This window comes from Oncorhynchus keta, unplaced genomic scaffold (assembly GCF_023373465.1).
Source record: "Oncorhynchus keta strain PuntledgeMale-10-30-2019 unplaced genomic scaffold, Oket_V2 Un_scaffold_5451_pilon_pilon, whole genome shotgun sequence".
In the NCBI taxonomy this organism is placed as follows: Eukaryota; Metazoa; Chordata; class Actinopteri; order Salmoniformes; family Salmonidae; genus Oncorhynchus; species Oncorhynchus keta.
In genome coordinates, this window is record NW_026290961.1 from 229,791 (window position 1) to 255,651 (window position 25,861).

Consider the following 25,861-nt stretch of genomic DNA (forward strand, 5'->3'; position numbering starts at 1 on the left):
CCAAAACCCTGCCTAACCCTGTCTAACCCTGCCAAAACCCTGCCTAATCCTGCCTAACCCTGCCAAAACCCTGCCAAAACCCTGCCTAACCCTGCCAAAACCCTGCTAAAACCCTGCCCAACCCTGCCAAACCCTGCCTAACCCTGCCAAACCCTGCCTAACCCTGCCAAAACACTGCCTAACCCTGCCAAAACCCTGCCAAAACCCTGCCTACCCCTGCCAAAACCCTGCCTAAACCTGTCTAACCCTGCCAAAACCCTGCCTAACCCTGCCAAAACCCTACCTAACCCTGCCAAAACCCTGTCTAACCCTGCCAAAACCCTGTCTAACCCTGCCTAACCCTGCCAAAACCCTGCCTAATCCTGCCTAACCCTGCCAAAACCCTGCCTAACCCTGCCAAAACCCTGCTAAAACCCTGCCAAAACCCTGCCTAACCCTGCCAAAACCCTGCCAAAACCCTGCCTAACCCTGCCAAAACCCTGCATAACCCTGCCAAAACCCTGCCTAACCCTTCCTAACCCTGCCAAAACCCTGCTAAAACCCTGCCTAACCCCTGCCTAACCCTGCCAAAACCCTGCCTAACCCTGCCAAAACCCTGCCAATGCCACTTACTATGTTTACATACCCTACATTACGTATCTCATATGTATATACTGTACTCTATACCATCTACTGCATCTTGCCTATGCCGCTCTGTACCATCACTCATTCATATATATTTATGTACATATTCTTACTGTGTATATATATGTATTGTGTGTATAAGGTAGTAGTTTTGGAATTGTTAGGTTAGATTACTCGTTGGTTATTACTGCATTGTCGGAACTATAAGCACAAGCATTTCGCTACACTCGCATTAACATCAACTAACCATGTGTATGTGACAAATACATTTGATTTGAAGGCTGTCTCTCTGATAACTGGAGGTCATTGCCACCTGTCCTACTGTAGTCAATGATTAGTCCCATTTGTTAGTTTAGTTACACAACCATAGACACTGCTTTGATAACTAATGGTTACAATCCAACCCTTCAATCTGGTGTTGTCACAACATAGAGGAATTTAACAAGATATGAGTTAAAATGTAAACAGTAACATTCACTCTCTATCCTAAAGAGACAGAGGAGTCTTGTTCTTCTAGATTCCATGTTAATATTAGATAAAGTATAGAACAGATTAGAGAGAACAAAAATGTACTAGACAAGAAATGTCTTTAAAAAAGATTAAATGATTTATTGAATAAGCAGGAAGTACACGTTTAAGTACGGAATGATAAAAGCACAAGAAGCAGACATACTGTATAACTAATAAACATATACAGTCATTTTAAATGTATTTAGAAATGTAGAACTTAACAGTAATTGATTGACAGTGGCTATTGAATGATATCTATATTCTACACATCATTGTTTGACATATGAATAAATGATTGTGTGTCGGCTTGTGTAGCAGACATGAGTCAGTCATGATTGGTTGTTCATGGTCAAGTGATGAGGTAGCCCTGCCTGCAACTTCAAAATCAGTGTCAGCTCTCGGCCCAAAAGGGAATTTCTAATAAAGGTGTCGTTTCTCTCGTGGGAGACTCTTGTTCAGGTCCTGTATGTTGGTGTGTCTGAATGTGTGCATGTGTTTCTCTCCGACCTGTAGTTCAGAGTACCATTCTATCAAAACACACCAGTCTTCAGACCATCATTACATACAGTAGAGTTCATTAATCAGCAGTGTAGAGAAAGTACCTAAGAGAAGCCTATTTCTCACAGATCCACTGTTGTGAAGAGGAACAATCAAAACTCCACCATTGTCCTTGGCCTGATGACATGTGATGGATGAATGCACAGTTCTGGAGTGTACCACCACGAGGATGTTCAATCCTCCAATACCTGCAGAAGAAACAACAGAGTTAGACTGGTCACCTTCTCAGAACCTAGAGTATGAATAACACAGAGTTAGACTGGTCACCCTCTCAGAACGTAGAGTATGAACAACACAGAGTTAGACTGACCTCTCTCTCAGAACCCAGAGTATGAACAACACAGAGTTAGACTGACCACTCTCTCAGAACCTAGAGTATGAACAACACAGAGTTAGACTGACCACTCTCTCAGAACCTAGAATATGAACAACACAGAGTTAGACTGACCTCTCTCTCAGAACCTAGAGTATGAACAACACAGAGTTAGACTGACCACTCTCTCATAACCTAGAGTATGAATAACACAGAGTTAGACTGGTCACCTTCTCAGAACCTAGAGTATGAATAACACAGAGTTAGACTGACCACTCTCTCAGAACCTAGAATATGAATAACACAGAGTTAGACTGACCACTCTCTCAGAACCAAGAGTATGAACAACACAGAGTTAGACTGACCACTCTCTCAGAACCTAGAGTATGAACAACAGAGTTAGACTGACCACTCTCTCAGAACCTAGAGTATGAATAACACAGAGTTAGACTGGTCACCTTCTCAGAACCTAGAATATGAACAACACAGAGTTAGACTGACCACTCTCTCAGAACCTAGAGTATGAATAACACAGAGTTAGACTGACCACTCTCTAAGAACCTAGAGTATGAACAACACAGAGTTAGACTGACCACTCTCTAATAATATAGGTCTAAGAACCTAGAGTATGAACAACACAGAGTTAGACTGACCACTCTCTCAGAACCTAGAGTATGAACAACACAGAGTTAGACTGACCACTCTCTCAGAACCTAGAGTATGAACAACACAGAGTTAGACTGACCACTCTCTCAGAACCTAGAGTATGAATAACACAGAGTTAGACTGGTCACCTTCTCAGAACCTAGAGTATGAACAACACAGAGAATCAGTCCTACTCCTTCCACTGTGGTCAGTGTTATTATAGAGCAGTAGTCTCTTACCTTGGGGTGGTCAGTGTTATTATAGAGCAGTAGTCTCTTACCTTGGGGTGGTCAGTGTTATTAGAGCAGTAGTATATTACCTTGGGGTGGTCAGTGTTATTAGAGCAGGAGTCTCTTACCTTGGGGTGGTCAGTGTTATTATAGAGCAGTAGTCTCTTACCTTGGGGTGGTCAGTGTTATTAGATTAGTAGTCTCTTACCTTGGGGTGGTCAGTGTTATTATAGAGCAGTAGTCTCTTACCTTGGGGTGGTCAGTGTTATTACAGATCAGTAGTCTCTTACCTTGGGGTGGTCAGTGTTATTATAGAGCAGTAGTCTCTTACCTTGGGGTGGTCAGTGTTATTATAGAGCAGTAGTCTCTTACCTTGGGGTGGTCAGTGTTATTATAGAGCAGTAGTCTCTTACCTTGGGGTGGTCAGTGTTATTATAGAGCAGTAGTCTCTTACCGTGGAGTGGTCAGTGTTATTATAGAACAGTAGTCGCTTACCTTGGGGTGGTCAGTGTTATTATAGAGCAGTAGTCTCTTACCTTGGGGTGGTCAGTGTTATTATAGAGCAGTAGTCTCTTACCTTGGGGTGGTCAGTGTTATTATAGAGCAGTAGTCTCTTACCTTGGGGTGGTCAGTGTTATTATAGAGCAGTAGTCTCTTACCTTGGGGTGGTCAGTGTTATTATAGAGCAGTAGTCTCTTACCTTGGGGTGGTCAGTGTTATTATAGATCAGTAGTCTCTTACCTTGGGGTGGTCAGTGTTATTATAGAGCAGTAGTCTCTTACCTTGGGGTGGTCAGTGTTATTAGATTAGTAGTCTCTTACCTTGGGGTGGTCAGTGTTATTATAGAGCAGTAGTCTCTTACCTTGGGATGGTCAGTGTTATTATAGATCAGTAGTCTCTTACCTTGGGGTGGTCAGTGTTATTATAGAGCAGTAGTCTCTTACCTTGGGGTGGTCAGTGTTATTAGAGTAGTAGTCTCTTACCTTGGGGTGGTCAGTGTTATTAGAGTAGTAGTCTCTTACCTTGGGGTGGTCAGTGTTATTATAGAGCAGTAGTCTCTTACCTTGGGGTGGTCAGTGTTATTATAGATCAGTAGTCTCTTACCTTGGGGTGGTCAGTGTTATTATAGAGCAGTAGTCTCTTACCTTGGGGTGGTCAGTGTTATTAGATTAGTAGTCTCTTACCTTGGGGTGGTCAGTGTTATTATAGAGCAGTAGTCTCTTACCTTGGGGTGGTCAGTGTTATTATAGAGCAGTTGTCTCTTACCTTGGGGTGGTCAGTGTTATTAGAGTAGTAGTCTCTTACCTTGGGGTGGTCAGTGTTATTAGAGTAGTAGTCTCTTACCTTGGGGTGGTCAGTGTTATTATAGAGCACCTTGGGGTGGTCAGTCTCAGTAGTCTTACCTTGGGGTGGTCAGTGTTATTATACAGCAGTAGTCTCTTACCTTGGGGTGGTCAGTGTTATTATAGAGCAGTAGTCTCTTACCTTGGGGTGGTCAGTGTTATTATAGATCAGTAGTCTCTTACCTTGGGGTGGTCAGTGTTATTATAGATCAGTAGTCTCTTACCTTTGGGTGGTCAGTGTTATTATAGATCAGTAGTCTCTTACCTTGGGGTGGTCAGTGTTATTATAGATCAGTAGTCTCTTACCTTTGGGTGGTCAGTGTTATTATAGATCAGTAGTCTCTTACCTTGGGGTGGTCAGTGTTATTATAGATCAGTAGTCTCTTACCTTGGGGTGGTCAGTGTTATTATAGATCAGTAGTCTCTTACCTTGGGGTGGTCAGTGTTATTATAGATCAGTAGTCTCTTACCTTTGGGTGGTCAGTGTTATTATAGATCAGTAGTCTCTTACCTTGGGGTGGTCAGTGTTATTATAGATCAGTAGTCTCTTACCTTTGGGTGGTCAGTGTTATTATAGAGCAGTAGTCTCTTACCTTGGGGTGGTCAGTGTTATTATAGAGCAGTAGTCTCTTACCTTGGGGTGGTCAGTGTTATTATAGATCAGTAGTCTCTTACCTTGGGGTGGTCAGTGTTATTATAGATCAGTAGTCTCTTACCTTTGGGTGGTCAGTGTTATTATAGATCAGTAGTCTCTTACCTTGGGGTGGTCAGTGTTATTATAGATCCGTAGTCTCTTACCTTGGGGTGGTCAGTGGGGTGTCGTCCACCCATTTCCAGGTCCCCTCAGTAACAGAGTCAGTCAGACCAATCCAGGCAAAAAGGACTGATTCAAACCCATTGATGAATGTCTGTTGTTGAGGAACAGAAATAGCATTGTTAGTAACACATGATGGACTAATAAATAGAGTATCTCTCTCTGTCTCTCACCTGTTCCTCTTCACTGTTAATGATCACCAGATCTGCTCCTCTCTCCAGACAGTCCTGTCTACTCTCCTCCCAGGATTTCCCCTCAGTAGAGAGGTAGTAACAGCTGCAGCCAAACCTTCTCCATCCTTCAGGACAGGGCCCTAGAAGTTTCACATTTACCATATTTGTCACTTTAATGTTATTTAAAATCAAGAGCATGACTCAGATAAAGTTAATGAACCCTTCCACTGAGCTGATTGAGATTCTGCCCTTCATCAGGAAGGTTTTACACTGAACAAAATTATAAACGCAACATGAATGCATTTCACAGATTTTACTTAGTTACAGTTCATAAAAGGAAATCAGTAAATTGAAATACATTTTTTAGGTCCTAATGTATGGATTTCACATGACTGGGAATACAATTATGCATCTGTTGGTCACAGATATCTGTATATATATGTTTTTTTTTGTCTCCTTCACATAGAGTTGATCAGGCTGTTGATTGTGGCCTGTGGAATGTTGTCCCACTCCACTTCAATGGCTGTGCAAAGTTGCTGGATATTGGCGGAAACTGGAACACACTGTCGTACAGCTCAATCCAGAGCATCACAGACATGCTCAATGGGTGACATGTCTGGTGACTTTTCAGGACATGGAAGAACTGGGACATTTTCATCTTCCAGGAAATGTGTACAGATCCTTGCTACATGCAGATGAGCTTCCCTGAGACGATTTCTGACAGTTTGCACTGAAATTCTTGTTGTGCAAACCCAGTTTCATCAGCTGTCCGGGTGGCAGGTGAAGGAGTCTGATGTAGAGGTCCTGAGCTGGCGTGGTTACACGTGGTCTGCAGTTGTGAGGCCGGTCGGACGTACTGCCAAATTCTCTAAAATGAAGTTGGAGGCTTAATGTAGAGAAATTAACATAAAAATCTCTGACAACAGGTCGGGTCGACATTCTTGGAGTCATCATGCAAACTGCATGCTTCCTCAACTTGAGTCATAGACGGCATTGTGTTGTGGACAAAACTGCACATTTTAGAGTGGCCTCTTACTATCCCCAGCACAAAGTGCACCTGTGTAATTATCATGCTGTTTAATTAGCTTCTTGATATGCCACACCTGTCAGGTCGATGGTTATCTTGGCAAAAGAGATAAGCTCACTAACAGAGATGTAAACACATCTGTGCACAACATTTGAGCTTTGAAACATGCATATGGAACATTTCTGATATATTTTATTTCAGCTCATGAAACATGGGACCAACACTTTACATGTTGCCTTTATATTTTTGTTCAGTGACACTTTCAAGTTAAACATAACTTTGCAACTATTATTTATTCACACATTCAATAAGTAAGTAGCGTTGCACGAGCCTTGGCTTGTGAGAGGTCAGAACAGCTCATAGGATCTATGCTCCTGCTCCTGTTTCTGTAGAGGCAGCTTGATGAGAGAGCTTGTGAGAGGTCAGAACAGCTCATAGGATCTATGCTCCTGTTTCTGTAGAGGCAGCTTGATGAGAGAGCTTGTGAGAGGTCAGAACAGCTCATAGGATCTATGCTCCTGTTTCTGTAGAGGCAGCTTGATGAGAGAGCTTGTGAGAGGTCAGAACAGCTCATAGGATCTCTGCTCCTGTTTCTGTAGAGGCAGCTTGATGAGAGAGCTTGTGAGAGGCCAGAACAGCTCATTGGATCTATGCTCCTGTTTCTGTAGAGGCAGCTTGATGAGAGAGCTTGTGAGAGGCCAGAACAGCTCATAGGATCTATGCTCCTTTTTCTGTAGAGGCAGCTTGATGAGAGAACTTGTGAGAGGTCAGAACAGCTCATAGGATCTATGCTCCTGTTTCTGTTTCTGTAGAGGCAGCTTGATGAGAGAGCTTGTGAGAGGTCAGAACAGCTCATAGGATCTCTGCTCCTGTTTCTGTAGAGGCAGCTTGATGAGAGAACTTGTGAGAGGTCAGAACAGCTCATAGGATCTATGCTCCTGTTTCTGTTTCTGTAGAGGCAGCTTGATGAGAGAGCTTGTGAGAGGTCAGAACAGCTCATAGGATCTATGCTCCTGCTCCTGTTTCTGTAGAGGCAGCTTGATGAGAGAACTTGTGAGAGGCCAGAACAGCTCATAGGATCTCTGCTCCTGTTTCTGTAGAGGCAGCTTGATGAGAGAGCTTGTGAGAGGCCAGAACAGCTCATAGGATCTATGCTCCTGTTTCTGTAGAGGCAGCTTGATGAGAGAGCTTGTGAGAGGTCAGAACAGCTCATAGGATCTATGCTCCTGTTTCTGTAGAGGCAGCTTGATGTACAAGTAACAACTTCCAATGTATCTGACATCTATAGTCTCTTCTAGAATTATGGCATGAGGAAGGCAAATTATGGCATGAGGAAGGCAAATTATGGCATGAGGAAGGAAAATTACGTGGATTTATTGAAGTAACATCTCAAGACATCATTCAGGAAGTTAAAGCTTGGCCGCAAATGGGTCTTCCAAATGGACAATGACCCCAAACATGCTTCCAAAGTTGTGACAAAATGGCTTCAGGACAACACAGTCAATGTATTGGAGTGGCCATCACAAAGCCTTGACCTCAACCCTATAGAACATTTGTGGGCAGAACTGTAAAAAACGTGTGCGAGCAAGGAGACCTACAAACCTGACTCAGTTACACCAGCTCTGTCAGGAGGAATGGGTCAAAATTCACCCAACTTATTGTGGGAAGCTTGTGAAAGGCTACCTGAAATGTTTGACCCAAGTTAAACAATTTCAAGGCAACGCTACCAAATACTAATTGAGTGTATGTAAACTTCTGACCCACTGGGAATGTGATGAAAGAAATAAAAGCTGAAATAAACCATTCTCTCTACTATTATTCTGACAATTCACAAGTGGTGATCCTAACTGACCTAAGACAGGGAATTTTTATGAGGATTAAATGTCCAAAATTGTGGAAAACTGAGTTTAAATGTATTTGGCAAAGGTGTATGTAAACCTCCGACTTCAACTGTATGTGGAACAATTTACAAAAAACTCTTAGAATTGATGTTCTGGTGCCTCTTGTGCATTTCAAAAAATGTATTTCTGATCTTGTAAATGTTTACTGTGGTTGTTTTTCTTAAGGCATATATTTATTGTGTCTGTGTAGTTGTGCATACAGTGGCAAGAAAATGTATGTGAACCCTTTGGAATTACCTGGATTTCTACATAAAATGGTCATCAAATTTGATCTGATCTTCATCTAAGTCACAACAATAGACAAACACAGTCTCCTTAAACTAAGCCTGAGCTAATGACTTATTAAAAAGCTAATTGGATTCAGGAATCAGCTAACCTGGAGTCCAATCAATGAGACGAGATTGGAGAAATTGGTTAGAGCCGCCTTGCTCTATAAAAAACACTCGAGCCGCAAGAAGCTTTGCCTTATGTGAACCATGCCTTGAACAAAATACATCTCAGAAGACCTAAGATTAGGTTGACTTGCATAAAGCTGGAAAGGGTTACACAAGTATCTCTAAAAGCCTCGATGTTCATCAGTCTACGGTGAGACAAATTGTCTATAAATGGATCAAATTCAGCACTGTTGCTACTCTCCATAGGAGTGGCCGTCCTGCAAAGATGACTGCAAGAGCACAGAGCAGAATGCTCAATGATGTTCAGAAGAATCCTAGAGTTTCAGCTAAAGACTTACAGAAATCTCTGTAACATGCTAACATCTCTGACGAGTCTACGATACATAAAACACTAAACAAGAATGGTGTTCTTGGGAGGACACCACAGAAGAAGCCACTGCTGTCCAAAAAAAACATTGCTCAACTTCGTAAGTTTGCAAAAGATCACCTGGATGTTCCACAGCGCGACTGGCAAAATATTCTGTGGACAGATTAAACTAAAGTTGAGTTGTTTGGAAGGAACACACAACACTATGTTTGGAGAAAAAAGGCACAGCACAGCACACCAACATCAAAACCTCATCCCAACTTTAAAGTATGGTGGAGGGAACATCATGGTTTGGGGCTGCTTTGTCGCCTCAGGGCCTGGACAGCTTGCTATCATCAACGGAAAAATAAATTTCCAAGTTTATCAACATTTTGCAGAAGAATGTAAGGCTGTCTATCTGCCAATTGAAGCTCAACAGAAGTTGGGTGATGCAACAAGACAACAACCCAAAACACAGAAGTAAATCAACAACAGAATGGCTTCAATAGAAGAAAATACGCCTTCTGGAGTGGCCCAGTCAGAGTCCTGACCTCAACCCGATTGAGATGCTGTGGTATGACCTCAAGAGAGCACTTCACACCAGATATCCCAAGAATATTGCTGAACTGAAACAGTTTTGTAAAGAGGAATGGTCCAAAATTCCTCCTGACCGTTTTGCAGGTCTGATCCGCAACTACAGAAAACGTTTGGTTGAGGTTATTGCTGCCAAAGGAGGGTCAACAAGTTATTAAATCCAAGGGTTCACCTACTTTTTACACCCTGCACTGTGAATGTTTACACGGTGTGTTCAATAAAGACACGGAAATAATTGTTTGTGTTAAAAGTTTAAGCAGACTGTGTTTGTCTATTGTTGTGACCTAGATGAAGACCAGTTCACATTTAATGACCAATTTATGCAGAAATCCAGGTAATTCCAAAGGGTTCACACTTTTCCTTGCCACTGTATATGTTTAGTTCTTTGTATTGAAAACAGGGCTCTACTGCAAATGAGACATTGGTCCTAGTTGATCCTGTTTAACTAAAAGTATATATTTTTTTATAAAGTACACCCGCTAGACACTAGTCTATCGTAGGACCTTACCTCCACTTTATCTCCTTAATGCTGAGTGCCAAGCAGACACTCATCAGGTAACATTGTACAGCCTTTCATAGGACTCAGTCGGGGATCGAACTCTCAATACTTCCAATCTCAGGGCGACCACTAACCACAAGGTCACTGGTGAATGATAAAAGATGTCGAACTAGTATTTATCTAATTTCCTCGACTGACAAAACAAAATCTGTGGGAGTTGTAGGTAGGTAGTTCTGATGACCTCTTATCTCCTGTGGCATGTGTTGAGCGCTACGGCAAAACACAGTTCCTGTCATTTGTTATTGTTCCTAATGGCCACGGCTAGCGATGACAATACTTCTTGAATTTGCTTGGGTGTGAGATAACAGGTCAACTACCGAAACTATGTGGGGGGGCTGTCCTTACCATTGTTCGTCCAGTTCAGCCTTTCTTTCTCCTTCTGTAGCTGGTCACGCTCCATAGTTGTAGTGTTCAGACTCTTCATCAACTTGTCTATTTCAGTGGTCCTGGTATTTAGACTATTCTGTGACTGGTCTCTCTCGGTGGTCCTGGTATTTAGACTATTCTGTAGCTGGTCTCTCTCTGTGGTCCTGGTATTTAGACTATTCTGTAGCTGGTCTCTCTCTGTGGTCCTGGTATTTAGACTATTCTGTAGCTGGTCTCTCTCTGTGGTCCTGGTATTTAGACTATTCTGTAGCTGGTCTCTCTCTGTGGTCCTGGTATTTAGACTATTCTGTAGCTGGTCTCTCTCTGTAGTCCTGGTATTTAGACTATTCTGTAGCTGGTCTCGCTCTGCAGTTGCATCTGTAAAACGGAAAAGTCAATCAAAATGTGTAATTATCACAACATTGACTACAAATGTTTAGTAATAAAACATTAACTTACAGGAATCCCACAGGCCAATGATCACAGCCAGTAGAACACACACTGCAGCAACTCTGGAGGTTCTCTTCCACCACTGAAAATGTACTGAATAACAGGTTATTAACAGGGAACAGGAACAGCACCTCAGTTTAGGACTGATGCATTCCAGAACCTATTTGGCTGGATCTCATGGCATTAAAAACAATTTGCAGTGTAAAAAAAATATAATTAAAGCGATCAAAGTTATTTTGAGTTTTCTCCTCGCCAATTCTCATGCCCCCTAAAACAAATGCAATGTGAAAACACAGATTTATAGCTCGCACCTGAAAAAGGGCACTTTAGGTAGAGGCAGGTAGCCTCAATATTAACGGGCACTGTAGTTAGGGGTAAGGTAGAGGCAGGCAGCCTCGAGGTTACAGTGTTGTGCCAATAACCGAAATGTTGCAGGTTTGAATACCGGAGCGGACAAGGTGAAAAATATGTTGTGCCCTTGAACAAGGCACTTCACCTTAATTGCTACAGGGGCGATCTGTGATCGTTGTCAAGAAGTCACACCCTTCCCACTTGAGTTAGAAGTTCAGAGTGAGAAAGTATAGACTATATAGAAATAATTACGCTAAAATTATCAGGAAATTATGAGGATTTCTATCCTCTTGAACAGGAGGAAAAGTAGAATAGTAGTCAAAGATAATGTACCTTTACATCCCATGCTGACACATACATTATGATTACTAAAGTATTTATTTATTTCACCTTTATTTAACCAGGTAGGCTAGTGGAGAACAAGTTCTCATTTGCAACTGCAACCTGGCCAAGATAAAGCATAGCAGTTTGACACATACAACAACCCAGAGTGACACATGGAATAAACAAAACATACAGTCAATAATACAGTAGGAAAAAATATATATACTGAGTGCAAATGAGGTAAGATACGGGAGTTAAGGCAATAAATAGGCCATGGTGGCGAAGTACATTTACATTTACATTTACATTTAAGTCATTTAGCAGACGCTCTTATCCAGAGCGACTTACAAATTGGTGCATTCACCTTATGACATCCAGTGGAACAGCCACTTTACAATAGTGCATCTAAATCTTTTAAGGGGGGGGGGGAGGATTACTTTATCCTATCCTAGGTATTCCTTAAAGAGGTGGGGTTTCAGGTGTCTCCGGAAGGTGGTGATTGACTCCGCTGTCCTGGCGTCGTGAGGGAGTTTGTTCCACCATTGGGGAGCCAGAGCAGCGAACAGTTTTGACTGGGCTGAGCGGGAACTGTACTTCCTCAGTGGTAGGGAGGCGAGCAGGCCAGAGGTGGATGAACGCAGTGCCCTTGTTTGGGTGTAGGGCCTGATCAGAGCCTGGAGGTACTGAGGTGCCGTTCCCCTCACAGCTCCGTAGGCAAGCACCATGGTCTTGTAGCGGATGCGAGCTTCAACTGGAAGCCAGTGGAGAGAGCGGAGGAGCGGGGTGACGTGAGAGAACTTGGGAAGGTTGAACACCAGACGGGCTGCGGCGTTCTGGATGAGTTGTAGGGGTTTAATGGCACAGGCAGGGAGCCCAGCCAACAGCGAGTTGCAGTAATCCAGACGGGAGATGACAAGTGCCTGGATTAGGACCTGCGCCGCTTCCTGTGTGAGGCAGGGTCGTACTCTGCGGATGTTGTAGAGCATGAACCTACAGGAACGGGCCACCGCCTTGATGTTAGTTGAGAACGACAGGGTGTTGTCCAGGATCACGCCAAGGTTCTTAGCGCTCTGGGAGGAGGACACAATGGAGTTGTCAACCGTGATGGCGAGATCATGGAACGGGCAGTCCTTCCCCGGAAGGAAGAGCAGCTCCGTCTTGCCGAGGTTCAGCTTGAGGTGGTGATCCGTCATCCACACTGATATGTCTGCCAGACATGCAGAGATGCGATTCGCCACCTGGTCATCAGAAGGGGGAAAGGAGAAGATTAATTGTGTGTCGTCTGCATAGCAATGATAGTAATTAATGAAGTAATTACAATATGGCAATTAAACACTGGAATGGTAGATGTGCAAAAGATGGACGTGCAAGTAGAGATACTGGGGTACAAAGGAGCAAGATAAGCAAATAAATACAGTATGGGGATGAGGTAGTTGGATGGGCTTTTTACAGATGGGCTATGTCCAGGTGCAGTGATCTGAGAGCTGCTCTGACAACTGGTGCTTAAATATAGTGAGGGAGATAGGAGTCTCCAGCTTCAGTGATTTTTGCAGTTTGCTCCAGTCATTGGCAGCCGAGAACTGGAAGGAAAGGTGACCAAAGGAGGAATTGGCTTTGGGGGTGACCAGTGAAATATACCTTCTGGAGCGCGTGTTACGAGTGAGGTGCTGCTATGGTGAACAGCGAGCTGAGATAAGGCGGGGCATTACCTACACCAGAGACGTGTAGATAACCTGTAGCCAGTGGGTTTGGTGACGAGTATGAAGCGAGGGCCAGCCAACGAATGCAATGATCGGTTGAAGAGCATGCATTTAGTTTTACTTGCATTTAAGAGCAGTTGGTGGCAATGGAAGGAGAGTTGTATGGCATTGAAGCTCGTCTGGAGGTTAGTTAACACAGTGTCCAAAGAGGGGCAAGAAGTATACAGAATGGTGTCGTCTGTGTAGAGGTGGATCAGATAATCACCAGCAGAAAGAGCGACATCATTGATGTATACAGAGAAGAGAGTCGGACTGAGAATTGAACCCTGTGGCACCCCCATAGAGACTGCCAGAGGTCCGGACAACAGGCCCTCCGATTTGACACACTGAACTCTATCAGAGAAGTAGTTGGTGAACCAGGCGAGGCAATCATTTGAGAAACCAAGGCTGTTGAGTTAGCCAATAAGAATGTGGTGATTGACAGAGTCAAAAGCTTTGGCCAGGTCGATGAACACGGCTGCACAGTAATGTCTTTTGTCGATGGCGGTTATGATATTGTTAAGGACCTTGAGAGTGGCGGAGGTGCACCCTTGACCAGCTCCGAAAACAGATTGCATAGCGGAGAAGGTACGTTGGGATTCGAAATGGTCGTTAATCTGTTTGCTGTTAGAGATAGGGGGCAGTATTTCCCCTTTGGATGAATTGCGTGCCCATAGTGAACTGCATCAAAATCTGTCATAAATTGCTAATATATGCATATTATTATTAATATTGGATAGAAAACACTCTGAAGTTTCTAAAACCGTTTGAATTAGGTCTGTGTGTATAACAGAACTCACAGGGCAGGCAATCTTCCAAACTAGTTTTGAAATTCTGAAATTTGGGGCAACTTTGACGTCATCGCCCCCTCCCTTCCCAACAAGTTATGGATCTGGAACCACTTCCTACGTCTTCCACGAGATGTCCTCATTCAGTAGAAAGTATAATGGAGCATTTGCTGTGAACTTTGACCTAATGGGAAGGAAAGTAGTAGGTGTCGCAAAAGATTTCCATTTTGTTGAGGCGCGTTTGCGTTTGAGTGCTTCGGCTGTTCCAATCAGCCCCAGATGAAAACGAATGATCCGGTTGGAATGCTATTGGATCTATATGATTATAACATCCTGAAGATTGATTCTGCACTTAGTTTGACCAGTTTCGTCGACCTGTAATATGTCATTTGGAAGTTTTGATGCAAAGTTATCCTGGACCAGAAGTCATTTTTTGAGCATTTGAGCTGAAAGTGGTAGCAAATGCTGCTACTTGGACACTAGAATTGAACATTATGAAACAAAACGATGTATTGTTGAACTAGGACTCCTTGCACTACATTCTGATGAAATATCAAAGGTAAGGGAATATTTAGTCAAAAGTTTATGATGAGTATTTCTGTTATCTGGCATATCTTTCTATAATTCCTCCGGATATTTTGGAGGATTTCCTGAACATGGCATCAATGTAAACTGAGATTTATGGATATAAAATGAATATTATTGAACAAAACATAAATGTACTGTGTAACATGTCATATGACTGTCATCTGATGAAGATTTTCAAGAGCTTAGTGATTGATTTTTTTTTATCCTGTTTTTCCGATTTCTATCTTTTGCTGGAAAAAATGGCAATGTTTTTTCTTTGTTTTGGTGGTGGTCTAACATAAATATATGTTGTGTTTTCGCCGTAAAACATTTTAAAAAATCTGAAACGCTGGGTAGATGAACAAGGTGTTTATCTTTCATTTGAGTTATTGGACTTGTTAATGGGTGGAGGTTAAACATTTCTAAATAATATTTTTGCATTCCCTGCGCCACCTTTTCAGCTGAACGGGGGGGATGGAGTTCCCGTAGGGGAACCCCTCGCCTCAACAGGTTTTAACTTGGCATTCGAAGACCTTAGAGAGGCAGGGTAGTATAGATATAGGTCTGTAGCAGTTTGCGTCTAGAGTGTCTCCCCCTTTGAAGAGGGGGATGACTGCGGCAGCTTTCCAATCTTTGGGAATCTCAGACAATACGAAAGAGAGGTTGAACAGGCTAGTAATAGGTGTTGCAACAATTTCTAGAGATCATTTTAGAAAGAGAGGTTCCAGATTGTCCAGCCCGGCTGATTTGTAGGGGTCCAGATTTTGCAAGCTCTTTCAAAACATAAGCTATCTGGATATGGGTGAAGGAGAAATGATGGGGGCTTGGGCGGGTTGCTGTAGAGGGTGCATAGAGAAATGCTTATTGAAATTCTCAATTATAGTGGATTTATTGGTGGTAACAGTGTTTCCTAGCCTCAGAGCAGTGGGTAGCTGGGAGGAAGTGCTTTTATTCTCCATGGACTTTACAGTGTCCCAGAACATTTCGGAGTTTGTACTACAGGATGCAAATTTCTGTTTGAAAAAGCTAGCCTTAGCTTTCCTAACAGCCTGTGTATATTGGTTCCTAACTTCCCTGAAAAAATTGCATATCACATTCGATGCTAATGCAGAACGCCACAGGATGTTTTTTTGCTGGTCATGTCTGGAGTGAACCAAGGGCTATATCTATTCCTGGTTCTACATTTTTTTGAATGGAGCATGCTTATTTCAGATGTTGAGGAAGGCACTTTTAAAGAATAACCAGGCATCTTCTACTGACGGGATGAGGTCAATGTCATTCCAGGATACCCTGGCCAGGTCGATTAGAAAGGCCTGCTCGCTGAAGTATTTTAGGGAGCGTTTGACACTGATGAGGGGTGGTCGTTTTATCGCAGACCCATTACGGATGCAGGCAATGAGGCAGTGATCGCTGAGATCTTGGTTGAAAACAGCAGAGGTGTATTTGGAGGGCGAGTTAGTTAGAATGATTTCTATGAGGGTGCCAGTGTTTACGGATTTGGGGTTATACCTGGTAGGTTCATTGATAAGTTGTGTGAGATTAAGGGCATCAAGTTTAGATTGTAGGATGGCTGGGGTGTTAAGCATGTCCCAGTTTAGGTCACCTAGCAGCACGAGCTCAGAAGATAGATGGGGGGCAATCAATTCACATATGGTGTCGAGGGCACAGCTGGGGGCAGAGGGTGGTCTATAGCAAGTGGCATCAGTGAGAGACTTGCTTCTGGAAAGGTTAATTTTTAGAAGTAGAAGCTCGCATTGTTTGGGTACAGACCTGGATAGTAAGACAGAACTCTGCAGGTTATCTTTGCAGTAGATTGCAATACCGCCGCCTTTGGCAGTTCTATCTTGGCCGAAAATGTTATAGTTAGGGATGGAAATTTCAGGGGTTTTTGGTTTTCCTGAGCCAGGATTCAGACATGGCTAAGACATCCGGGTTGGCAGAGTGTGCTAAAGCAGTGAGTAAAACAAACTTAGGGAGTAGGTTTCCAATGTTAACATGCATGAAACCAAGGCTTTTACGGTTGCAGAAGTTAACAAATGAGAGCACCTGGGGAGTGGGAGTGGAGCTAGGCACTGCAGGTTCTGGATTAACCTCTACATCACCAGAGGAACAGAGGAGAAGTAGGATAAGGGTACGGCTAAAGATTATAAGAACTGGCCGTCTAGCACATTCGTAAACAAAGAGTAAAAGGAGCAGGTTTCTGGGCACGATAGCATAGATTCAAGGCATAATGTACAGACAAAGGGAAGGTAGGATGTGAGTACATTGGCATTGAGTAATGACGAGAGTGATATAGTCTCTAGAGATGTTTAAACCAGGTGATATAATCGCCTATGTAGGAGGTTATTTTGATATCTAGTTAAGATCTTATAAACTTTGACACCAAACATAATACTTTAGTAGGACAATTCCTTACCTGTGGTGAGGGTTGTTGACACCAGTCGACTTTGCTTTCCATTTTCCAGCACAGTGCAGACAGTGACTGAGTATTCAGTAGCAGGTTTCAGGTCAGAGAGAGTGATGCTGGGTGAAGATGTGGTAGTGATGTGTGGTTCTGTCCCTGGACAGCGGTAGGAGATCTGGTACTGATGTTGGGTTTGGTTCAATCCTGGTGGCTGGTTCCAGCTAACAGCAGCTGATGTGGTGTCCACTGAGTCAACAGTCAGCTGGTCTGGAGCAGGAAGTACTAAGGGAAAATACATTATTGTCAGTGCTATAGATTAATTCTAGAAATAAACTACAGAAGGGAAAGTAGAATAGTTGTAATGAAGTAGAAAAGGCCAGCTTGCAATTCCTTTAGATATGGGAAGAAATAAGTTAAAAACAGACGTCACACAACAGCAGTTGGATTTGTAAAGTAACACAAATGAAGGGTTTCTGCTATCTTCATTTAGTAACGGTGCTGTCCTGCTGCCAGATTGTTGCCACACCAAAGATAAATCAATATAAATGAAAATAATGTTGTGATTATAAATCCTCTCCACAATAACAAGTGTTTAATACTGTACTACTGATCAAGTTAAAGCAATCAGAGGCAGATCAACTCCTTGATATAATGACTCACAGGAATAGAAGACAGCCAATTCAGACACTGTATTATAAACAATGTTTAATGATATCAGCACCAAACTGCATGATGAGATCTGGGAATTCACCATCATATATAACTCATCAGGGAAGATACTGGACCTTTACACCCCATGCTGGCTGTTACGGGTTTCGGTTCTGTTACGAGTTTCAGTTTCTCTATCCATTTAAAGGTTGACTAGGCTGGGCGCTCTGATTGGAGTCACCTCGTTAGTCAGTATGTGTTACAGCTGTGCTGGCCCTGCTGGTATTTAAGAGCTGCTGGTCCTGCTGGTATTTAAGAGCTGCTGGCTCTGTTGGTATTCAAGAGCTGCTGGCCCTGATGGTATTTAAGAGCTGCTGGCCCTGTTGGTATTTAAGAGCTGCTGGCCCTGATGGTATTTAAGAGCTGCTGGCCCTGATGGTATTTAAGAGCTGCTGGCCCTGATGGTATTTAAGAGCTGCTGGCCCTGATGGTATTTAAGAGCTGCAGGCCCTGCTGGTATTTAAGAGCCGCTGGCCCTGATGGTATTTAAGAGCCGCTGGCCCTGCTGGTATTTAAGATGGTATTTAAGTATTTAAGAGCCGCTGGTCCTGCCGCTGGCCCTGCTGGTATTTAAGAGCTGCTGGCCCTGGTATTTAAGAGCTGCTGGTCCTGCTGGTATTTAAGAGCTGCTGGCCCTGATGGTATTTAAGAGCTGCTGGCCCTGATGGTATTTAAGAGCTGCTGGCCCTGATGGTATTTAAGAGCCGCTGGCCCTGATGGTATTTAAGAGCCGCTGGCCCTGCTGGTATTTAAGAGCTGATGGTATTTAAGAGCTGCTGGCCCTGCTGGTATTTAAGAGCTGCTGGCCCTGCTGGTATTTAAGAGCCGCTGGTCCTGCTGGTATTTAAGAGCTGCTGGTATTTAAGAGCCGCTGGTCCTGCTGGTATTTAAGAGCTGCTGGCCCTGATGGTATTTAAGAGCTGATGGTATTTAAGAGCTGCTGGTCCTGATGGTATTTAAGAGCTGCTGGCCCTGCTGGTATTTAAGAGCTGCTGGCCCTGCTGGTATTTAAGAGCCGCTGGTCCTGCTGGTATTTAAGAGCTGCTGGTATTTAAGAGCCGCTGGCCCTGCTGGTATTTAAGAGCTGCTGGCCCTGATGGTATTTAAGAGCCGCTGGCCCTGATGGTATTTAAGAGCCGCTGGCCCTGCTGGTATTTAAGAGCTGATGGTATTTAAGAGCTGCTGGCCCTGCTGGTATTTAAGAGCTGCTGGTATTTAAGAGCCGCTGGTCCTGCTGGTATTTAAGAGCTGCTGGTATTTAAGAGCCGCTGGTCCTGCTGGTATTTAAGAGCCGCTGGCCCTGCTGGTATTTAAGAGCCGCTGGTCCTGCTGGTATTTAAGAGCCGCTGGTCCTGCTGGTATTTAAGAGCTGCTGGCCCTGCTGGTATTTAAGAGCTGCTGGCCCTGCTGGTATTTAAGAGCTGCTGGCCCTGCTGGTATTTAAGAGCTGCTGGCCCTGCTGGTATTTAAGAGCTGCTGGCCCTGCTGGTATTTAAGAGCTGCTGGTCCTGCTGGTATTTAAGAGCCGCTGGTCCTGCTGGTATTTAAAACTGATTTGGGATCGGTGTCCCTTCCATGGGACGGTTGAGCTAACATAGGCTAATGCGATTAGCATGAGGTTGAGCTAACATAGGCTAATGCGATTAGCATGAGGTTGAGCTAACATAGGCTAATGCGATTAGCATGAGGTTGAGCTAACATAGGCTAATGCGATTAGCATGAGGTTGAGCTAACATAGGCTAATGCGATTAGCATGAGGTTGAGCTAACATAGGCTAATGCGATTAGCATGAGGTTGAGCTAACATAGGCTAATGCGATTAGCATGAGGTTGAGCTAACATAGGCTAATGCGATTAGCATGAGGTTGAGCTAACATAGGCCAATGAGATTAGCATGAGGTTGAGCTAACATAGGCCAATGAGGTTGAGCTAACATAGGCCAATGAGATTAGCATGAGGTTGAGCTAACATAGGCCAATGAGATTAGCATGAGGTTGAGCTAACATAGGCCAATGAGATTAGCATGAGGTTGAGCTAACATAGGCCAATGCGATTAGCATGAGGTTGAGCTAACATAGGCCAATGAGATTAGCATGAGGTTGAGCTAACATAGGCCAATGAGATTAGCATGAGGTTGAGCTAACATAGGCCAATGAGATTAGCATGAGGTTGAGCTAACATAGGCCAATGAGATTAGCATGAGGTTGAGCTAACATAGGCCAATGAGATTAGCATGAGGTTGTAAGTCACAAGAAAATTTCCCAGGACGTAGACATATCTGATATTGGCAGAAAGCTTAAATTATTGTTAATTTAACTGCACTGTCCAAATTACAGCAGCTATTACAGTGAAAAAATAACATGCTATTGTTTGAGGAGAGTGCACAGTTTTGAACATGAAAAGTTACTAATAAACAAATGAGGCACATTTGGGCAGTCTTAATACAACATTTTTAACATAAATGCAATGGTTCATGGATCAGTACAAAACGTTTAAAATACACTGCTGCCATCCTGTGGCCAAAATATGGCCCTGCTGGTATTTAATAGCTGCTGGTTCAGTGCATCAGATGGAGAGATATTGGGATACCTACACCTCATGTTAGGGTGGCCACGGCATTTAGCCAGAAACTCCTGTTTATTTAGCTCCATATCCCTTTTACTTCAGATCCTAAGTTGGTGTTTGCTTATCTGAGACAAACCTTAGTGGGCATCCGTGGTGGGTGGCTTTTAGATCCCCTTACTAGTGGCTTTGCCATCTTTCAGTGGGAACCCCCATGGTGTCTTTAGATCCCCTTACTAGTGGCTTTGCCATCTTTCAGTGGGAACCCCCATGGTGTCTTTAGATCCCCTTACTAGTGGCTTTGCCATCTTTCAGTGGGAACCCCCATGGTGTCTTTAGATCCCCTTACTAGTGGCTTTGCCATCTTTCAGTGGGAACCCCCATGGTGTCTTTAGATCCCCTTACTAGTGGCTTTGCCATCTTTCAGTGGGAACCCCCATGGTGTCTTTAGATCCCCTTACTAGTGGCTTTGCCATCTTTCAGTGGGTGGGAACCCTTACTAGTGGCTTTGCCATCTTTAGTGTCTTTAGACCTCCCCTTACTAGTGGCTTTGCCATCTTTCAGTGGGAACCCCCATGGTGTCTTTAGATCCCCTTACTAGTGGCTTTGCCATCTTTCAGTGGGAACCCCCATGGTGTCTTTAGATCCCCTTACTAGTGGCTTTGCCATCTTTCAGTGGGAACCCCCATGGTGTCTATCAGAACCCCTTACTAGTGGCTTTGCCATCTTTCAGTGGGAACCCCCATGGTGTCTATCAGAACCCCTTACTAGTGGCTTTGCCATCTTTCAGTGGGAACCCCCATGGTGTCTATCAGAACCCCTTTTGAAACCCTTTCTGTGTTTGGTTGTTGAAGTGATTATCTTTGTTAGTTCCCTTTTCTGGGAGTGATGACTGTTTGTCTTTTGGGAACATAAAACCGACACAATTATGATTTGTTAATTTACATTTGTCTTTTTGATATCTAGTCCAAATGTGACACCAGACAGAACTTAAGTAGGGTACTTCCTTACTTGTGCTGAGGGTTGTTGACACCAGTCGACTTTGCTTTCCATTTTCCAGCACAGTGCAGACAGTGACAGAGTATTCAGTAGCAGGTTTCAGGTCAGAGAGAGTGATGCTGTGTGAAGATGTGGTAGTGATGTGTGGTTCTGTCCCTGGACAGCGGTAGGAGATCTGGTAATGATGTTGGGTCTGGTCCAATCCTGGTGGCTGGTTCCAGATAACAGCAGCTGATGTGGTGTCCACTGAGTCAACAGTCAGCTGGTCTGGAGCAGGAAGTACTAAGAAATAGAAATAAGAAAGAAGCTAAAAGATAGACGTCACACAGAAGTTGTATTTAGGGGTTTCTGCTGTTTATCCATTTATCAACGGTGGTCCTCTGCTGCGACATTGATGTCGTCACTCCAATTCCTTTAAATATAAAATAAAAGAACGCTGTGATTATAAATCCTCTCCACAATAACAAGTGGTTAACACTGTACTACTGATAAAGTTGAAGCAATCAGAGGCAGATCAACCCCTTGACATAATGACTCACACGAATGGGAAGCAAGCAAGAGTTCAGACACTATAAAAACATTTATTAATTTCAGCACCAAACTGCATGATGAGGTCTGGGGAATTAACCATATATTTCTCATCAGGGAAGATACTGGACCTTTACATCACATATTGATACATCCATTATCATTAGTTCATAGTAATTTCAATAACTAGTTCAAGTTTAATCAGCTTTGACACTGAACAGAATACTTAAGTAGGGTACTTCCTTACTTGTTGTGAGGGTTGTTGACACCAGTCGGCTTTTCTTTCCATTTTCCAGCACAGTACAGACAGTGACAGAGTATTCAGTCGCAGGTTTCAGGTCAGAGAGAGTGATGCTGGGTGAAGATGTGGTAGTGATGTGTGGTTCTGTCCCTGAACAGCGGTAGGAGATCTGGTAATGATGTTGGGTCTGGTCCAATCCTGGTGGCTGGTTCCAGCTAACAGTAGCTGATGTGGTGTCAACAGTCAGCTGGCCAGGAGCAGTGGGTACTAAGGGGAAATACACTTTTGTCAGGGCTATTGTTTATCTCTAGAAACTACAGAAGAAAAGTAGAATAGTACTTGAAAAATAAGCTTGCAATTCCTTTTAATATGAGAAAAAATAAGCTAAAGCAGAAGTCAGAACAGAGGTCAGATATGTAATGTAAAAAAAATAAAGAGTTTCTGCTATATTCATTAATAAATATGAATGAAAAGAATGGTGTAATTATATCTCCACAATAACAAGTGTTTAATACTGTACTACTGATCAAGTTAAAGCAATCAGAAGCAGATCAACTCCTTGACATAATGACTCACAGTAATGGAATAATATATATATTTATTTATTTATTTAACCTTTATTTATCCAGGTAGGCCAGTTGAGAACAAGTTCTCATTTACAACTGCGACCTGGCCAAGATAAAGCAAAGCAGTGCGACACAAACCACAGCACAGCGTTACACATGGAATAAACAAACAGTCAATTACAAAATATAAAAAGGTATATACAGTGTGTGCAAATGAGGTAAGATTAGGGAGGTAAGGCAATAAATAGGCCATAGTGGCAAAATGATTACAATTTAGCAATTAAACACTGGAGTGATAGATGTGCAAAAGATGGATGTGCAAGTAGAGATACTGGGGTGCAAGTAGAGATACTGGGGTGCAAAGGAGGAAAAAATACAATATGGGGATGAGGTAGTTGGGTGGGCTATTTACAGATGGGCTATGTACAGGTGCAATGATATGTAAGCTGCTCTGACAGCTGGTGCTTAAAGTTAGAGAGGGAGATATGAGTCTCCAGCTTCAGTGACTTTTGCAGTTCGTTCCAGTCATTGGCAGCAGAGAACTGGAAGGAAAGGTGGCCAAAGGAGGAATTGGCTTTGGGGGTGACCAGTGAAATATACCTGCTGGAACACATACTACGGGTGGGTGCTGCTATGGTGACCAGTGAGCTGAGATAAGGCGGTGCTTTACCTAGAAAATACTTATACTACCCACCACTGCGACCTGTATGCTCTCGTTGGCTGGCCCTCGCCTCATATTCGGCGCCAAACCCAATGGCTCCAGGTCATCTATATGGGGCTTTGGTGATAAAACGGATGGCACTGTGATAGACTGCATCCAATTTCTGAGTAGAGTGTTGGAGGCTATTTTGTAAATGACATTGCCAAAGTCAAGGATAGGTAGGATAGTCAGTTATACGAGGGTATGTTTGGCAGCATGAGTGAAGGATGCTTTGTTTGTGAAATAGGAGGCCGATTCTAGATGTAATTTTGGATTGGAGATGCTTAATATGCGTCTGGAAGGAGAGTTTACAGTCTAACCAGACACTTAGGTATTTGTAGTTATCCACGTATTCTAAGTCAGAACCGTCCAGACAGGTGATCCTGGACGGGCGGCAGGTGCGGGCAGCGATCGGTTGAAGAGCATGCATTTAGTTTTACTTGCATTCAAGAGCAGTTGGAGGCCACGGAAGGAGTGTTGTATGGCACTGAAGCTCATCTGGAGGTTAGTTAACACAGTCTCCAAAGAAGGGCCAGAAGTATACAGAATGGTGTTGTCTGCGTAGAGGTGAATCAGAGAATCACCAGCAGCAAGAGCGACATCATTGATGTATACAGAGAAAATAGTCGGCCCGAGAATTGAACCCTGTGGCACTCCCATAGAGACTGCCAGAGGTCCAGACAACAGGCCTTCTGATTTGACACACTGAACTCTATCTGAGAAGTATTTGGTGAACCAGGCGAGACAGTCATTTGAGAAGCCAAGGCTATTGAGTCTGCCGATAAGAATGCGGTGATTGACAGTCGAAAGCCTTGGCCAGGTCGATGAATACGGTAGCACAGTATTGTCTTTTATCGATGGCGGTTATGATGTCGTTTAGGACCTTGAGCGTGGCTGAGGTGCACCCATGACCAGCTCGGAAACCAAAATGTAATCGCAGAGAAGGTACGGTGGGATTCGAAATGCTTTGTTAACTTGGCTTTCGAAGACATTAGAGAGGCAGGGTAGGATAGATATAGGTCTGCAATAGTTTGGGTCTAGGGTGTCTCTCCTTTTGAAGAGGGGGATGGTCGCGGCAACTTTCCAATCTTTGGGGATATCAGACGATACGAAAGAGAGTTGAACAGGCTAGTAAAAGGGGTTGCAACAATTGCGGTGGATAATTTTAGAAAGAGAGGGTCCAGATTGTCTAGCCCAGCTGATTTGTAGGGTTCCAGATATTGCAACTCTTACAGAACATCAGCTATCTGGATTTAGGTGAAGGAGAAGCTGGGGAGGCTTGGGCAATTGCTATGGGGGGTGCAGAGTTGTTGACCGTTGTAGGGGTAGCCAGGTGGAAAGCATGGCCAGCTGTAGAAAAATGCTTATTGAAATTCTCAATCATCTCAGATATATCGGTGGTGACAGTGTTTCCTAGCCTCAGAGCAGTGGGCAGCTGGGAGGAGGTGCGCTTATTCTCCATGGACTTTACACTGTCCCAGAACTTTTTGGAGTTTGTGCTACAAGATGCAGATTTCTGTTTGAAAAAGCTAGCCTTTTCTTTCCTAGCTGCCTGTGTATATTGGTCCCTAACTTCCCTGAAAAGTTGCATATCGTGGGGGCTATTCGAAAGCGTGAAAGCGTGAACTCTGATATTAGTGCTTTCACAAAGTATTAAGACCCCTTAACTTTTCCACACTCTGTGACATTACAGCCTTTTTCTAAAATGTTTTAAATAATTTCCCCCCCCTTGTCAATCTACACACAATACTCCATAATGACAAAACATTTGTATTTTTTTTTATATTGCAAATTTGATTTAAAAAAACAACTGAAACATCACATTTACATGAATACTCAGACCCTTTACTCATTACTTTGTTGAAGCAGCTTTGGTAGCGATTACATCCGTGAGTCTTCTTGGGTATGACGCTACAAGCTTGGCATACCTGTATTTGGGAAGTTAATCCCATTCGTTTTCGATCTTCTCAAGCTCTGTCAGGTTGGATGGGGGCGTCAAAGCACAGATATTATCAGGTCTTTCCAGAGATGTTTCATCGGGTTCAAGTTCGGGCCCTGGCTGGGCCACTCAAGGACATTCACAGTCTTGTCCCGAAGCCAATCCTGAATTGTCTTGGCTGTGTGCTTAGGGTCATTGTCCTGTTGGAAGGTGAACCTTCCACCCAGTCTGAGGTCCTGAGCGCTCTGGGGCAGATTTTCATCAAGGATCTTTCTGTACTTTGCTCTGTTAATCTCGTCCTCGATCATGACTAGTCTCCCAGTCCCTGCCGCTGAAAAACATCCCCACAGCATGATGCTGCCACCAAAATGCTTCACCGTAGGGATGGTGCCAGATTTCCTACAGACGTGACGATTCACATTCAGGCCAAAGAGTTCAATCTTGGTTTCATCAGACCAAAGAATCTTGTTTCTCATGGTCTGAGAGTCCTTTAGGTGGCTCTTGGCAAACTCCAAATGGGCTTTCATTAGCCTTTTACTGAGTAACAGCTTCCGTCTGGACAATCTAACATAAAGGCCTGATTGGTGGAGTGATGCAG

At 43.5% G+C, this 25,861-nt stretch overlaps 1 protein-coding gene and 1 long non-coding RNA gene across 53 annotated transcripts in view; one reads left to right on the top strand and one right to left on the bottom strand.

Moving 5' to 3' along the window:
• Positions 1 to 1,208: 1,208 nt before the first annotated feature.
• Positions 1,209 to 25,861, bottom strand: part of LOC118373693 (fibronectin-like) — a 36,722-nt gene continuing 12,069 nt past the window's right edge. The window contains exons 6-16 of one of the 50 annotated variants that reach the window (XM_052517004.1): positions 22,065 to 22,325; positions 21,302 to 21,571; positions 17,034 to 17,303; positions 10,858 to 10,941; positions 10,378 to 10,776; positions 5,211 to 5,350; positions 4,284 to 5,131; positions 3,985 to 4,105; positions 3,581 to 3,662; positions 2,627 to 3,088; positions 2,017 to 2,566 (exon numbers count right to left, since the gene is read on the bottom strand). In XM_052517004.1, coding sequence (XP_052372964.1) covers positions 5,018 to 5,131; positions 5,211 to 5,350; positions 10,378 to 10,776; positions 10,858 to 10,941; positions 17,034 to 17,303; positions 21,302 to 21,571; positions 22,065 to 22,325 — 1,538 coding nt within the window. In that variant the 3' untranslated portion in view covers positions 2,017 to 2,566; positions 2,627 to 3,088; positions 3,581 to 3,662; positions 3,985 to 4,105; positions 4,284 to 5,017. The other 49 variants (XM_052516992.1, XM_052516989.1, XM_052516986.1 and 46 more) reach the window with 49 other exon arrangements.
• LOC127929175 (uncharacterized) lies at positions 6,378 to 7,442 on the top strand. 3 transcript variants are annotated; one of them, XR_008133662.1, is made up of 4 exons: positions 6,378 to 6,796; positions 7,004 to 7,078; positions 7,148 to 7,222; positions 7,298 to 7,442. It is a non-coding gene; the product is annotated as an uncharacterized LOC127929175 (long non-coding RNA). The 3 variants fall into 3 exon arrangements; XR_008133661.1 differs by lacking the exon at positions 7,148 to 7,222 and having other exon boundaries at positions 7,004 to 7,147; positions 7,223 to 7,365; XR_008133660.1 differs by lacking the exon at positions 7,298 to 7,442 and having other exon boundaries at positions 7,148 to 7,297.